The 13,574-nt window shown below is 51.7% G+C and overlaps 3 protein-coding genes across 6 annotated transcripts; 1 reads left to right on the top strand and 2 right to left on the bottom strand.

The window, feature by feature from the left end:
* Window positions 1-498: 498 nt before the first annotated feature.
* On the bottom strand, window positions 499-3,489 carry LOC128749768 (uncharacterized). Its single transcript, XM_053849678.1, has 9 exons — window positions 3,427-3,489; window positions 2,442-2,615; window positions 2,209-2,366; window positions 1,667-1,763; window positions 1,432-1,603; window positions 1,327-1,370; window positions 841-907; window positions 692-780; window positions 499-610 (listed from the first exon to the last, which is right to left on the bottom strand). The coding sequence occupies exons 1-9, from the start codon at window positions 3,487-3,489 to the stop codon at window positions 566-568; spliced, it is 909 nt and encodes a 302-aa protein (XP_053705653.1). The 3' UTR covers window positions 499-565.
* Window positions 3,490-3,656: 167 nt separating this feature from the next.
* On the top strand, window positions 3,657-13,569 carry irak1 (interleukin-1 receptor-associated kinase 1). 4 transcript variants are annotated; one of them, XM_053849089.1, is made up of 13 exons: window positions 9,625-9,904; window positions 10,246-10,413; window positions 10,529-10,746; window positions 10,802-10,981; window positions 11,047-11,111; window positions 11,178-11,289; window positions 11,368-11,489; window positions 11,563-11,773; window positions 11,845-11,910; window positions 11,995-12,070; window positions 12,151-12,245; window positions 12,309-12,726; window positions 12,893-13,566. In XM_053849089.1, exons 1-13 carry the CDS (start codon window positions 9,796-9,798, stop codon window positions 13,048-13,050), a joined length of 1,998 nt encoding a protein of 665 aa, XP_053705064.1. In that variant the 5' UTR covers window positions 9,625-9,795; the 3' UTR covers window positions 13,051-13,566. The 4 variants fall into 4 exon arrangements, with proteins under 4 accessions (XP_053705066.1, XP_053705065.1, XP_053705064.1 ...); XM_053849091.1 differs by lacking the exon at window positions 9,625-9,904 and adding an exon at window positions 3,657-3,730 and having other exon boundaries at window positions 11,178-11,489; window positions 12,893-13,569; XM_053849090.1 differs by lacking the exon at window positions 9,625-9,904 and adding an exon at window positions 8,875-9,153 and having other exon boundaries at window positions 11,178-11,489; window positions 12,893-13,569.
* Window positions 3,888-9,286, bottom strand: mecp2 (methyl CpG binding protein 2). Its single transcript, XM_053849087.1, has 6 exons — window positions 9,195-9,286; window positions 7,437-7,593; window positions 7,155-7,375; window positions 6,898-7,091; window positions 6,699-6,832; window positions 3,888-6,635 (listed from the first exon to the last, which is right to left on the bottom strand). The coding sequence occupies exons 1-6, from the start codon at window positions 9,224-9,226 to the stop codon at window positions 5,169-5,171; spliced, it is 2,205 nt and encodes a 734-aa protein (XP_053705062.1). The 5' UTR covers window positions 9,227-9,286; the 3' UTR covers window positions 3,888-5,168.
* Window positions 13,570-13,574: the final 5 nt, after the last annotated feature.

Raw genomic sequence — 13,574 nt, 5'->3', positions numbered from 1 at the left:
GTTCAGTTTGATGGACGAATCGAGGTTGTGCCACTGTTGAAGAAATCTGCTGCCAGCTGAAGTTCTGCATGCTGATGAGGAGGAGATGATGGAGGTTGAACGAAGGAGGTTACCAGGGTTAGTGGAGCTAAGGTTCTACACGTGAGGTGGTGAACGTGGAAGTGATGTCTCCACGGATTGTCTCCAGCAGAGACCATTCACAGTCTGGATGAAAAGAAGTGGGGAGCAGCTCTGTGTGGAAGATGACAGGCTGCAGAGGAGAGCGTGAAGGAGGTGCAGAAGAGAGAGAGAGAGAGAGAGAGAGAGAGAGAGAGAGAGAGAGAGAGAGAGCGCTGCAGCAAGCTGTGGATTCAGGGGCCGCTAGAGAAGAACAGCACAAAGAGAGAAGGAGAACAGATAACACAGGTGAGAGCGACGTCTGAGAGCATGGCTGCCGGAGGAGAGCGGTGGAAGACAGAGTGGAGAAGATGGAGCAGACACAGAATTAAAAATAGATCTTTAATATTTGTACACAAGTGTTTACATTAAAAGCAGTTTCACTGGCAAACATGTCCAGGAGTAGCCTTCAGAACTTCTCTGATCTCCTGCTTCTGAGGCTGTAGCGACGCGGCTGCGCCCAGCGTGTGGGAGACGACATGAGAGGTCACATGACACGCTGCCTCAGATGAACTGCATGGATGTCGACACTCACCTGCTTGTCCTCCACCAGGATGCTGTAGACCAGCGGAGAAGACGACGAGTTGTGGGGCTTCCGGTCCGGGCTGGGGTCAGAGGTCACACCTACGAGCGAGAACAGATGAGCGATGAGAGGCTTTTAGTGAGGCAACTTCAGGTACTCACCACACAGTGACTCTTCGGCTGTAGAGGGAGGCTTCTTCAGCTGGTCCTCTGTTCGTGACAGTCTTTTCTGAAAAAGGAGGGAGGAAAGGTCATGCAAGGGACCGAGGGACCATCTGCAGCACCAGTGATGACTAATGTGAGTCAGCGAGTCCCGTCCTCGGGAGGAATCAATCGCTGGGTCATTGTCCTCCATGAAAACACATTGATCGCTGTCCCTGGTGCTGAAATCCAAACCGTCAATTTCACAGGGAATTTGAAGTAAACCACGGACACCAGGTGAGCTCAGGTGATGCCCAGTGACGCTCTGATGATGCTTCGTGAAGCAGTGCCCACTAGCTGGCACACTTGGATTTGAGCTAGGGTACCTTCTCAACGAATGAATAGATCTATCTATCAAACCATTTCAACACATTACTATTAAACTGAGGACGCCACCTACAGGCCTAAACGATCCTAAATGGCAGCAGAAGAAGGCCTGATACTCACATGAAGGTGCATCAGCTCCACCGTCTGTTGCCTCCTCAGGCTGTCTGTAGATGTAGTTTCATGTTACACCACTAGAGGCAGAGTCCTGAGCCCTGTTAGACTCACCTGCATGCTGCAGCGCCTCCTGCAGGCTGTGCTGAGTCTCTCTGAGCTGCTGCAGAACCTCCAGACTCTGTTGGAGCGGATCTCTGTAGCGGAAACACACAGCAGCCAGGACACACACTCCCGCGCACACCATGGCTCGCCGGAGGAGACTCACGTACACGCTCAGCAGCTCCTGCACATGTCCGACACGCATCAGCTTTTGCTGCTGATGACATCACGCAAAAGAGCGACTCACCAGGTTCCTGTGTTCGGGCTGATCCAAGCTCATCGCATACTGGTAGATCTTCCTCTCCAGGTAGAAGTTCATACACACTTGAGCCAGTAAAACCAGCCTGCAGACACACAGGAGGAAGATCTCTGAAGTCAAAGTATGATCGGAAACACACAGTGACAAACTAAAGTTCAAAATAAAACGTATATAAAGTGACACTAAAACTTCACATTCAGACCACGCTTCTATGCTCTTCAGCATCTGGTCCACAGTGGTCAGACCCGGCTCGTAAACGTGTGGGTGAGACCTGGCTCTGGACGATCGTGGCGTGGAGGTGATGAGGAAGGCGACAGCCAGCGCGGCAGCATGATAGAGAGATGAGCTCACGCTGTGAGCCTCCATCAGCAGGAAGCTCTGCAAGAAGGCCACCCTGTTGAAGATCTCAGACAGCGCCACCTGCTGTTCTCTGGAGACACTGCTCAACTCTGAGAAAACCGCCCGCAGACCTGGCACAGCAGAGTGACATCAGCAGACCCACCCTGACTGACCATAACCCGCGGACCCACCCTGAGTCGAGTCCTTCAAGGTGACCCTCAGCTGCTCCCCGTTGTCCAGCAGTTCCTGCTGCGTCTGCAGGGCGGCGCTCTGGGCCTCCATCAACTCCACCGCCAACTGACTGGTGGACTGAAGCTGCTGGGCGACTCCTGCTGAGGTTTCCGTGAGTCTGTCAAATGAGCGGTGTGGAGGAGTCAACAGAGCCCGAGCTCAGGTGGACCACTCTCCCGCTCCCTCCTCGTACCTGTCCATGGTGCTCTCCGCCTGACTGCGCCAGGCTTCCGACTGCAGGAAATGACAGATGGAGTGTGTGTGAGTGAAGAACTCTGTGTAGGCGTGAAACGCCACACTGTCCATCCCAGCGGTACACCTGCTGACTCTGGAGCCCTCGGGACAGGGCGGGAAGTCTCTCCCGGAACTGAAAGACGCAACACAAACGCAAGTGACCGGAACTTGAAGTAAGTTTTGCCTGAAAACACGATTAGTTTTTATCATTTCCAATGGCTCCATCGTGTGGCATAAGTGAAACATTGCAATAAGAAATGAGAATCAATAATTAGACATAATCTCTCTCATAATGCAAGGAAATACAAGCTGGAAATAACTTTCTAATATCCTTCCAACTACAAATGTAGAGTACCATGAAGAAGAATTAAATGAAAAAAGATGAACAAAATAAATAATAAATTATGTATTTAAGAACGAATGAAAAGCCGTAAACGAAGGCATCTGAAACGAGTATACTGAAAAACTACGGATAAGACATACAACTTCAGTAGGAAACAGCAAGTATGCTAAAAACAACATTTGAAGTCAAATAAAAGTTTTCGTTGTAATATAACGATCAGTCGGCAGGGGTCGTTAAAACCACGTTTTCAGCATACGCAGCGTTGTCGCTTTCGCCAGGTCCTAACTACTTTAATGTCTCTTCCATGGCTTTTTTTTTCAGACACTCACCTGCTCAGGTGACAGTGGGTGAACGAGAGCGCTATCTGGCCTTGCGTCTCCGACGTCATGTCCCTGCAGCGCGTGTCCAGGTGCTGCAGGGCACGTGCCCAACACTCTCCGTACCTGGGCTGAGCCGCGAGACTGCGCACCCTACGGAGCTCCACCTTTCCCCGCTCCGAATGCGATTCCGAATCTTCGACTGGTGCCAAGGTGGCTGCGGGACCGGACAAAATCGAGGCCAGAACCAGCGAGAGCAGGAGAGCGGGGGCTTCCATGTTTACCTGCCTGCTGCCACGTCGGCCAATCAGAGCCCAGATTTCACCTGCGGAGAGGTCGGGGGTCATGGGCTCGATGGTATATGAAACTGATCTGCTGGATATTTGTATCGACGTATGTACCGTTTTTGTCGATAACAAAAGAAAGAATTAAGAATTAAAAAAACCTTCAACTAGAACTGACTGGATCTTTTGATTTGGTAGCAGCAGACGACTGGTCAGAACCAGGCCGTGCAATCACATCTCCATCATGTGGGGGCCGAGGTCACCGGTGCTGATCCAAGGTCAGGTTGATGTGCTTCTACATGAGGTAAGAACCGAGCTGGCCCTTTCATGAGGTGAGCCCTGTTCCAGCTGTGATCTTTACTCCACATGCTGCCATTAGGCTCACTGGCTGTAGAAACTCACGTGAGGGACAAAAGACAGAAGCAGTTTGGGGACAACCAATGCTTTAGTTAGATATAAAATAAGAAAATACTTTTGCCTACAGTCGATTCTGTTTATTAGCTCCAGAACCTTTCACTAGTCTAGAAACAACAATGGAGGCACTAAACTGTCAACATGCAACAACATGGCTGCTGGTCGAGTCACATGACGTCGGTCGAGTCGGTGGAGGGTGGAAACATGCGAGCGGGCTCATAACCTGATGGACAGATGGACCGTGATGAGTGTCACCAGCAGAACCTCAACAGCTGACACAGTTGTTTATGGCGAGTAGGAACACGAAGCAGTGCGAGTACATCCATCCAAACAACATGATCACCAGGTGAAGAACCCTGTGACGTTCTGGGGCTGTGATTGTTGACAGGAAAGAAGTGATTTGAGGATTAGAGACTAACCTGTCGGCCTGTGACCACATGACCTCCCACCTAGTCAACTGCAGCTCTGTGTCTCAGTGAACCTGCTCGCATCAATAGGAAAATACATCTTTGTCTGGATCCATAAAAAGTGCCAAGAGCCAATCTTCCAAGAAACATTCAGACTGCGCACTGACTTCAGTGGAATGAGTGGTAGTCGACCCACTTTCACACTAGAACTGAGGTCAGTTGCTCACTGGCTGATGTGTGGTCCAGTCGTGGCCCTCCTCTGTCTTTGCTCGGTACTGACCACTGCCGACTGGAAAGCTGTTTTTTAAAGTGCTATGGGGGGGTGGTCATAATCTAGACACCGTCAGGGTCATGTGGGCACTTCACTTTTAGGGAGACTGACGGCAGGCGTCAGCAGTAGGATGGGGTAGAGGTCCAGCGTGCAGTGGTCAGTACCGGTCAGACGCTGCCTCGGAACCGTGCTGTTGAGATGAACTGGATGGAGCTCAAACCTGTGACCCGCCTGTCACTAGCTGAGCTCAGTACTGCGTCATGCTGACTGACTGGTTCTGACCAGAGAACGGTGTGTGAGTTCCTATGATGCTCTGCTGTGACTCCACATTCATTCACACTCACATCCACTCCTGGGTGCGGGTGTCGGGGTCTGGGTCAGATGGCACACGACTGGTGGTTTGCAGGAAGAGAGCGGATCCGTTAGTCGTGGTCAGTCGGTCCAACAGAAAAAATAAATAAACAGGAAGTGAATCTTCTGGAAGCATACAGTCATTAAAGTGTCAAAGCGTCTTCAGTTCCTACCCACAGACACTAGCGGGACACCACAGCTGCCGTTTGATTATGTACACACAGACTAGCAGGTCGGGTCCCAGGACCGTCTTCACCTGGTCCCTGCTCCTTAGGTCCACCTGGTGACCCCCCCCTCCATCAGCTGACCCGCTCGCTGACGTTAGTCCTTGAGTCTACCGCCTCCTCTGGACTCGGGCAGGGGACCGAGGACTGAGGGGCAATGTCCCTTAGCTCCCTACCTTCCCCGGCGGGCTCCGGCTCCCCCTGCAGTCTGTCCCGACCCTCTGCTCCGGGTACCAGACCCCTCCCTGCACAGACCACTCCTGGAGGATTTGGAGGCATTGAGCTGGAGGAGGTGCTGTTGGAGCCCCGCCCCGCCCCAACCGTCACCGCCGCCTCCCTTCTCCTCTCCTGAGGCCGTGTGGTGCTCAGATCCTCGGGCTCCTCGCTGTGGGCCAGAACCATGTTGGGTCTTTGCAAAAGAGGGCCTCCGAGGTGCGAGAGGGCCTGAGCGTGTGCTTTGTGTCTGGACTGCTGCTGTCGGCTGGGGCTCTGGAGAGTCTCTGAAGGCAGCTTCACGTCGGGCCGGGCCAGAACCTCAGGCTGGGCCTGGATCTCCCCTTGACTCCTGGACTGTGGTGGGACAGGCGACCGGGCCTGAACTTGACTTTGGATTCTGAACTGGGACTGAGGGTGGAGCTGAGCCGAACTTCTGAACTGAGGCGCAGGTGGCCTGGACTGGGCTTGGGCTGGCGCTTTAAGATGGGAGCGAGGCAGAGGTTGAGCAGGGGCTCTGAACTGGGTCTGCAGGGGCGGCTGGTCTGGTGTCCTGGACTGGGGTCTTAACTGAGGCGGGGGCGTGGGCGAGGTCTGTGATGGGAGGGGGGAGGGCTTGGTGACTGACGGACTCGGGGAGGCGAGCTGGCTTGTGTGGGAAGGGGCCGGCGGCCTGGTCTGTGAGTGGGCTTCAGACTGTCGATGGTGATGATGGTGGTGGTGGTGATGATGGTGATGGTGGTGTTTATGTGGGGAGCGGCTCTTCCTCTTGTGGCTCTTGGATGGACTGATGCTGCTACTGTTGTCTCCTCTCTTGGGCTCCTCGTCCCCCGCCTCTGCTGTCTTGTCCTTGTGCTTCTTCTTTTTGTGAGACTTGTGTTCATGTGACTGACTGACGTCCGAGCAAGCGGGCTGCTCCGGCGGGGAGGGGTCTTCTGGACTCCCTTCCCGTTTCACAGTGGAGCCCATCCCGAGCTCAGCAGCTGCAGCCACGGGCGTCTGAGCAACCTCCTCCATGGTCTCTCTTGTTTTGCGCTTCTTGATTGGAAGCGTAGTTTCCTGCAAGACCGGTTTAGTTGTCGGTTCCTTGATAGTCCTCCTTTTGAGCTCAGCAGCGGAGATGGAGGCGGAGCTTTGGCTTCCTGCCGCAGTGGCACCAGAGGTCGAGGCTAAGGTGGAAGGCTCCACAGCAGCGGCGGGCGGTTTCTTCGACCACGCTGGTTTCCTGCCACGCTTTTTGGGCGCTGGCTGCGCTGCAACGACTGCCGACTGCGACTTCCTCTTGCGGCCTGGCTTTGACTTGGCGGACGCCAGTGAAGAAGCAGCCATCTGGAACAAGCCGTCAGTTAGTCGCTACACTGCCTCGCTGCTAGCAGCACATCGAGCCTTCACCTTTTCCGAGGACGAGGCCACGACGGACGACTCCCCCTTGCTGGAAGGCATTTTCACCAAGAGTTTACCCGGTGACTTCTCCACCACACGCTTCATGGCGACGCCTTCAGTAGTCTGGTGCAGCTTTCCGCTGCCTAGAAGGAAACAGTGCCACCTTTATCCAACATCATTCAGGCGCCAATCTTGACCTGGACGGTACCTTTCGGCCGGCCGCGGCCTCTGCCCACCGTCGTCACCACTTTGGCTTTCTTCGGTGGCCGTTTCTCTCGGCGGGACGGGCTTCCACGCCCAGTCACAGTGAAGTCAAAATCATTGGGGTCCGTGGTTGTGTCTCCCACCCGCTGGAAGTAGGCGATCAGCTCCACTTTGGAGCGAAAGGCCTTCCCATCCGAGCTGAGGAAGGGAGCGAAGGTCAGCTGGCACACGGGACGTCTGAGGCGGGAGCGAGAGACTCACTTGATCAGGTAGACATCGAACTTCCCTGCCGAGCGTCCAGACTTCCTCTGCTTCAGCCTTCGCACCCAGCCCTCAGGAAGAGTTGGGTCATCGTACAACGGCCCTCTGTCCCGAATAATCGAGCGCCGCTGCCGAGTCGCCGACTCGCTATCACCTGCCCCCTCTGGCTCCGGAGATCCCTCCCGTGAGGTATCCGGTGACTTTGGCTCCGACCGTGACATCTGAAAAACCACGGAAAACTTTAAGCAAATCCAGGACCTACGACTTTCATCGGTTACTCACCATGGACTGTGGCTCTGATGCCGACTGGGACGCCGTGCCGCTGTCGGCATGCTGACGTTCTTTACGGACTTTTTTACTCTTGCCGTGGTGCGTGTCCTTGGCTTGGGTCGGGTGCTGAGGCTCCGCAGGCTCCTCTTCTGCTTGTTGACGCTCTTCTCTACAAAACAGTTCATCATCTGTTGAGCTCATCTTCAGCACTTGCCCCACAGTTCATCGTTGCTGCTACGGGTTATTTATCTGGAGGCTATTTGGAGACTAAGTACAAATAAAGTAACCACATTTTCAGCTCCTCATTCCAAATTCCAAGGCAAAGTGAATGGAGCCTCTTCCAGGCATGATTCAATTGTACAACATTGTACAAGTACAACATAAATAAAGCCCACGCAGGTGTGAATAAAAACAGATTATCCACAGAGAAAGGTTGTAGGGGTTTAGTGTTGTAGAAGATAAAAGGGAACATAAAGGTATATCGACCTTGAGTTGGTGTGTATTTCTGATGTTGATTTCACTGTAATTATTAGAAATAAAACTAAATTAAAACGTTTGATATATTATATATAGTATAGTTCGCAGGGGAAAAATGAATTTCAAATACACCAATGATGTCCTGATAACAAGAGGGTTCGGGTCCTGACTTTAAACACCTGTGGCTTAAGGTGCAATATCAAAGAAGTATTATCATGATGCATGGTTTGGGGACTTGGAAGCAGAGATGGAAGGGTCAGAGATGAAGATATGGCCCAGATGGGTTGGACAAATGGAGAAGGGAGGCACAGCTAATGAAGGATGTTGGTGATGGGGAAGACAGCCAGTGAGGTTTATGGATGCAGAGGACATGATGAGGACGGGGATCTCGACAGGTGCAGTTGGAGCATTTGCTTCTGTATGATAATACTAAAAAAATTACATATTTTTCCCCCAATATCAACTTCTTTAAGGCTGAAACACGTCTATAAAGCCACAGTGTTTCTTGGTTAATATATCATTACCCCGTTTCTAGAATGTTTCATTACAGACTGTTTTGTCGAACCAGTGGACGGAAATGGGTTGGTTTTTCTGTTGAATCTGGTCACCGGACCTGACTCTGGGGGTCCTGAAGTGGCTTTAGAGAACCTAACAAGCCTCTGACCTGACCTGACTCCTCACGCCCGATCCGTTTCCGGGACCCCTGACGTAACTCCCAAAAACTGAGGGGTGATGTTGACATGCAGCGTTCGAAGCACGTTAGCGTTTTTTCGCTGCGTGTATTTTGATAGTAACACCCACGTGCGGACAACACCGCCTCGATCATCACAACAAAACATCTGACGTCACACTTAAATCGAGGTATAGCGCTACACCTGTCGACACACATTTTGGGCTGACGTCACCCAGTCTGGGCGGCAGGGAGAGTTGTGTGTATCTGCGCGTTTGTGTCAGCGCTCGCATGGCAGGAAAAGCTAGCTTCCGTTAGCCCCTTCACTGTCTCACGGGGGCAACGCTGGGGCGGGGGCGCAGACCCTCGGCCTCCGGGAGTTGTGTAAAAGTCACAGCCGCTCGAAAGTGCGCCGATTACGGACAGAGATTCGCGGAGGTCCGCCCCTCTGCTTCGACTACAACAGCTTAAAGTTGGTGACGTATTCCCGCTAACCCCGCTCCACTGAGGCAGGCCGAAGTAAAAATCAACGCACTTAAATAAAGGACGACAGAAGACGCAGATGGAGGCTAGTCATGTGAAGTAATAATTCTTATTGTATCAAATATCCAAACCTCACTTACATGCTCTGCTCTCCACTCTCCACGGCGGCCATTTTTATTTAAATAAATAATTTTATATTAAAAAAAACCTCCAAACAAACCCGCTGGCACCCCGCCCCCTTCTCTGCTGTCATGCTAGCCACGAAACATCGCGAGATCACATTACTACACGTAATGTTGCAATATATCGCGAGATCATTCCTCTCTGGGTGTCAATATAAATCATTGGTAAGGTTGAAACATCCGTTTGATTTTCAAAATAAAATAATGCAAATGCAAAATATATCTAAATAGACGAAAGAGTATGGATATTAAGTATAATTCCACGTCACAATCGCATGCATTATTGCCAACTAAATATTGGTTGCATATTTCTTTCTTCGATAGCACAAAACATAGCCCGCAAAGTGTTTTATTGTACTAACCCCAAAGTGAAAGCGATGTAATCGTGTTTATCTTGAATGTAACGGAGGACGGAAGTAAATCCGATGAATATAGAAAGTTGGCTGAGAAGATGAAGTTTTAAACTCTACTTTTAAGATTCTTAACACAAATCTTTGCGCTCACTTTAAGTTGCCAGAATACTTTTATTCTTGTAGGGACCCTAACGTCAGTCTCAAACATGACCTCAGATGTCAGAGGAGAGTTTCTTTATAACCTTCCAGCGCCGGTTCTCTTCGATTTTTGTCGGATTATGGACTCACTGTCCGCTTCAGACTGGGTCCGTTTCGGTGAGTCTCTTTGGCGTGAATACTGTCGGGTAGGAACTTCATTATTTATGTCCAAGTAATTGAATACTCTGCTTAAATTCCAATTATTTTTGTTGTGTGTGTCTTAAAAGCACCGTTACTTCTATCTGCTTAACTTTGTGTTCGTGAAAACAGTAAACAAGCCAATGAAGCTGTTGCTGGTTATGACACTCAAAATCACATCCTCACCATAAGTGGTGTTGATTTGTGAGAAATAGTGTTCGTTTTGTTGTTATTCAGTATTTGGAGAATCCAAGCACAAAAGCAACCAAAAGCTGACAGAAGAAGAAACACGCTGATGATGAATCATGTTTTCATTCCAGCGTCAGAGGTCCTGAAAGATTCCACGGACGTCCGATTGGCTGAAAAAAAGGAGAGGCGGACTGACTTGGTGATGACCCAATGGGAGAACAGGAACGGCCGTGTGGGAGACCTGCTCGATGTCCTGGACCGGCTCCAGCTGCTGCGTCCGCGAGACATCATCCTGAACTGTGAGTGGCACGTGTGCAGTGATGTGATGGTGTAGAGAACTGTCGGGTCACAAGTTAATTTCCCCTGAAGAGTGAACTGTAACTTCAGTGTGGATTGATGTCACCTGTCTTCCAGGGGCCTCCAGTCCGAGGACTTGCTCTTCATCTTCTCACCAGCCTCCCATTTCCTCATCACCACAGCAGAGCACGTTCAAGTTTACAACTCCCTCCTCCTCTTCGGAAACATGCGCCTGGGTCGGGGGCAGCAGCCACGCGGGTGATGAGGGTGGGGGGAGACCTCTCCCGAAACCTGCTCCGCCCCCCTCCAGTCTGCTGTCTCGTCCCAAGGCCAAGGTAAGTCCTTGGTTAGCCGACAGCTCTTTCTACATCGCTGACTTGTGTTCTCCAGAGCTGCCCCCCCGATACCTGTGACGAGCGCAACGGCGGCGTCATGCGCTGGTCGTACGAAGAGGTGCACGCTGGTACTGAAGGCTTCTCGCCCGCTCAGCAGATAGGAGAGGGGGGCTTTGGTGTGGTGTACAGAGCCTGGCTGGGCAGCACCGACTGCGCCGTGAAGAAGCTCAAGCAGGTGAGATGTTTCAAACCAGAGCCTCTTCCTATCTTTGCCTGAACTGTGATTGTGTCCATCTTCAGGACCAACTTCTGGACTTCGACGTGTTGAGGCAGAGTTTTCAGACGGAGGTGGACCAGCTGTCTAAGTGAGTCAGAGCTGATCAGTCAAGCCCAGTTTTGGCATGTAAATTGGGCTCACTCTTGCCCTTCAGGTTCAGACACCCCAACATCATCGCCCTGCTCGGATTCTGTGAAGGTCCCGGAATCTTCTGTCTGATCTACAGCTTCATGGAGAACTTGTCTCTGAAGGATCACCTGCATTGTGTAATTCCACTGAGACACACACACGGTTGTGGAATAATCTCGTGCTCTAATTGTCCGGCGAACGCGTGTGTCATGCAGGTCAGTGGCGCCCTCTCCTGGTCTCAGAGAGTCAGTATTGTGAAGGACACATCAGCGGCTCTTCACTTCCTCCACTCTCCCCCAAACAAAGCTGCGTCGCTCATCCATGGTGACATCAAGAGGTTGAGAGCCAACACCTCCTGTCGCTTCTCTACTGACCATGCGGTGTCTAATGGAGCCCATGTTCTTCTGAAGCTCAAATATCCTGCTGGACCGCCACCTAGTGGCCAAACTGGGAGACTTTGGTCTGGCCCGTTTTGCCAAGTCCACCTCCGAGCGCTCCGCTTCGAAGACGACATCTGTCGGGAGGACGACGACTGTCCGGGGAACACTAGCGTACCTGCCCGACGAGTACGTGAGGAACCAGGAACTGAGCACGGCTGTGGACGTCTTCAGCTTCGGCGTGGTGAGATCTGGCTCCCCCTTCCAGTCTGTATCCCGCTGACCCTTTCAAACCTCTCATGATGACGACCATAGGTGCTTTTGGAGATCCTGACCGGACGACTGGCTGTGGAGGAGAAGCAAACGTCCAACCTTTATTTGGTAAGAACCTTCACTTGTGTTCACACCTGTGAGGTGGAGCTCCTCCTGCGGCCTTAGTTTAAATGTCTGTGTTTCTGCCTGCAGAAAGATCTGGTTGATGAAGAAGAATCGACGGACTCTTCGTTCTGGAAGCAGCAGCTGGATCACAGGTTGATGGCAGGTCAGTGACATGTATCCTTGTCTCCGTAAAGGCCTTCTCTGTGTTTGTTTCTTAAACATTTAAATGTTCTCTGTCAACAGGTGGCGCTGCGGAGCCCGCAGGCTCCTTGGAAACGGCAGCTCTGGCCTGCAGGTGTCTGGACAGAAAGAGGAAGAAGAGGCCACAGATGTCAGAGGTCAGAGCTTTCTGAAACTTCCTCCAGAACTTTCACAACTCAGTGGTCTTTGTGCGTCTGCAGGTCTTCAGCAGGCTTCAGGACGTTTACCAGCTGCTGCCTGTCAGAGACTCCACTGTGGACTGCTTGTCTGCTCAGCTGTCCCATGTATCGACCCACTCTGTGACCGCCTCCCACACGCCTCCAAAAACCCTTCAGTCCTGCGCTCCATCCTCACTCTCTCAGCCCACCTCCCTCCCTCCGTCCTCCTCCTCCTCGCTCCTGGGTCCGTGTGAGACAGACGAGAGCAGGGGCTTCTCTCAGTACCACCGGAGCTTCCCCTGCTCCAGGTCTCTGCCCACTTCCACTACAACCCTCAGTCTGCCTGGGCCCAGGAGCGATCCATATGTCCGCACTGGACCCGGTCCTCGGGAAGAGACGTTCAGTTCATCCAGTCCAGGAGCGATGCTGCCAGATGCCTCCGGGCTGCGCAGAGAAGCAGGTAGCTGTCGGCATGAGCTCATCTTTCAGTGGTTAATGTGTCTGTGATGCTTCAGTTTGAGCTGGGATCCAGCTGTGGAAGAGGGAGGAGCTTGTTGTTGTCCGTCCACACAACTAAGTCCTTGACTTGTGTCACATTTTAACTCAGTTTTCTGCTGATCCACCAGAGTCCTGGAGGTCGGCGGCGGTGAGTGGACCAGAGGAGTCCAGAGGCCCGGAGGAGTCTTTAGAACCACAGGAGTCGCTAGAGATCAGAAATCCTGAGCAGCACAGAGGACCAGAGGAAAGCGATGAGTTGGATTATCTTCATCAGTCCGAACACTAACAACTGTAACAACAAGCTGTGACAATGAAGCGCAGCGTTTGTTTGGACCAAACCCAGTTGCCTCAGTTACTGCCAAAGCTCCCAGGTTCAAGTGTCCGAATCATTTACTTCAGGGACTGAATTCCCTTTTATTTAGGAAGCGGGAGTACGATTCACTAGGACGTGATGCTGCGTTCAGTGGCGCCAACGTGGAAGTGAAACTGGTAAAATGTGATCTGAATGTATCGAGCAAGTTGCGCACAGAGTCTATGTTTCTGATGTGAGTCTGTTCTAGACTAGGCTCTTAGCTGTTTTACTTTACCTGTCTGTCTTGCATCTAGTCATTGTCGTGAATATATATAATATAACGAGCAGTTTGTGTGATGTGGTGAGGGAATGATGAATTGAGTTTAAAAAAGTGGACTTGTACATTTCATTGTATTAAACTGGAAGGGATGAGAACCGGTGGTGCGCTTTTGGCGCCCTCTAGCGGACACTGTATGAGTTGAGGGGGGAAAAATTGCACCTTGTCGAAACAAAATTGC

The sequence above is a fragment of the Synchiropus splendidus genome, chromosome 18 (genome assembly GCF_027744825.2).
Source record: "Synchiropus splendidus isolate RoL2022-P1 chromosome 18, RoL_Sspl_1.0, whole genome shotgun sequence".
Classification (NCBI taxonomy): domain Eukaryota; kingdom Metazoa; phylum Chordata; class Actinopteri; order Syngnathiformes; family Callionymidae; genus Synchiropus; species Synchiropus splendidus.
The sequence above is the reverse complement of the archived record's forward strand: the minus strand, read 5'-3'. Positions and strand labels throughout refer to the sequence as shown.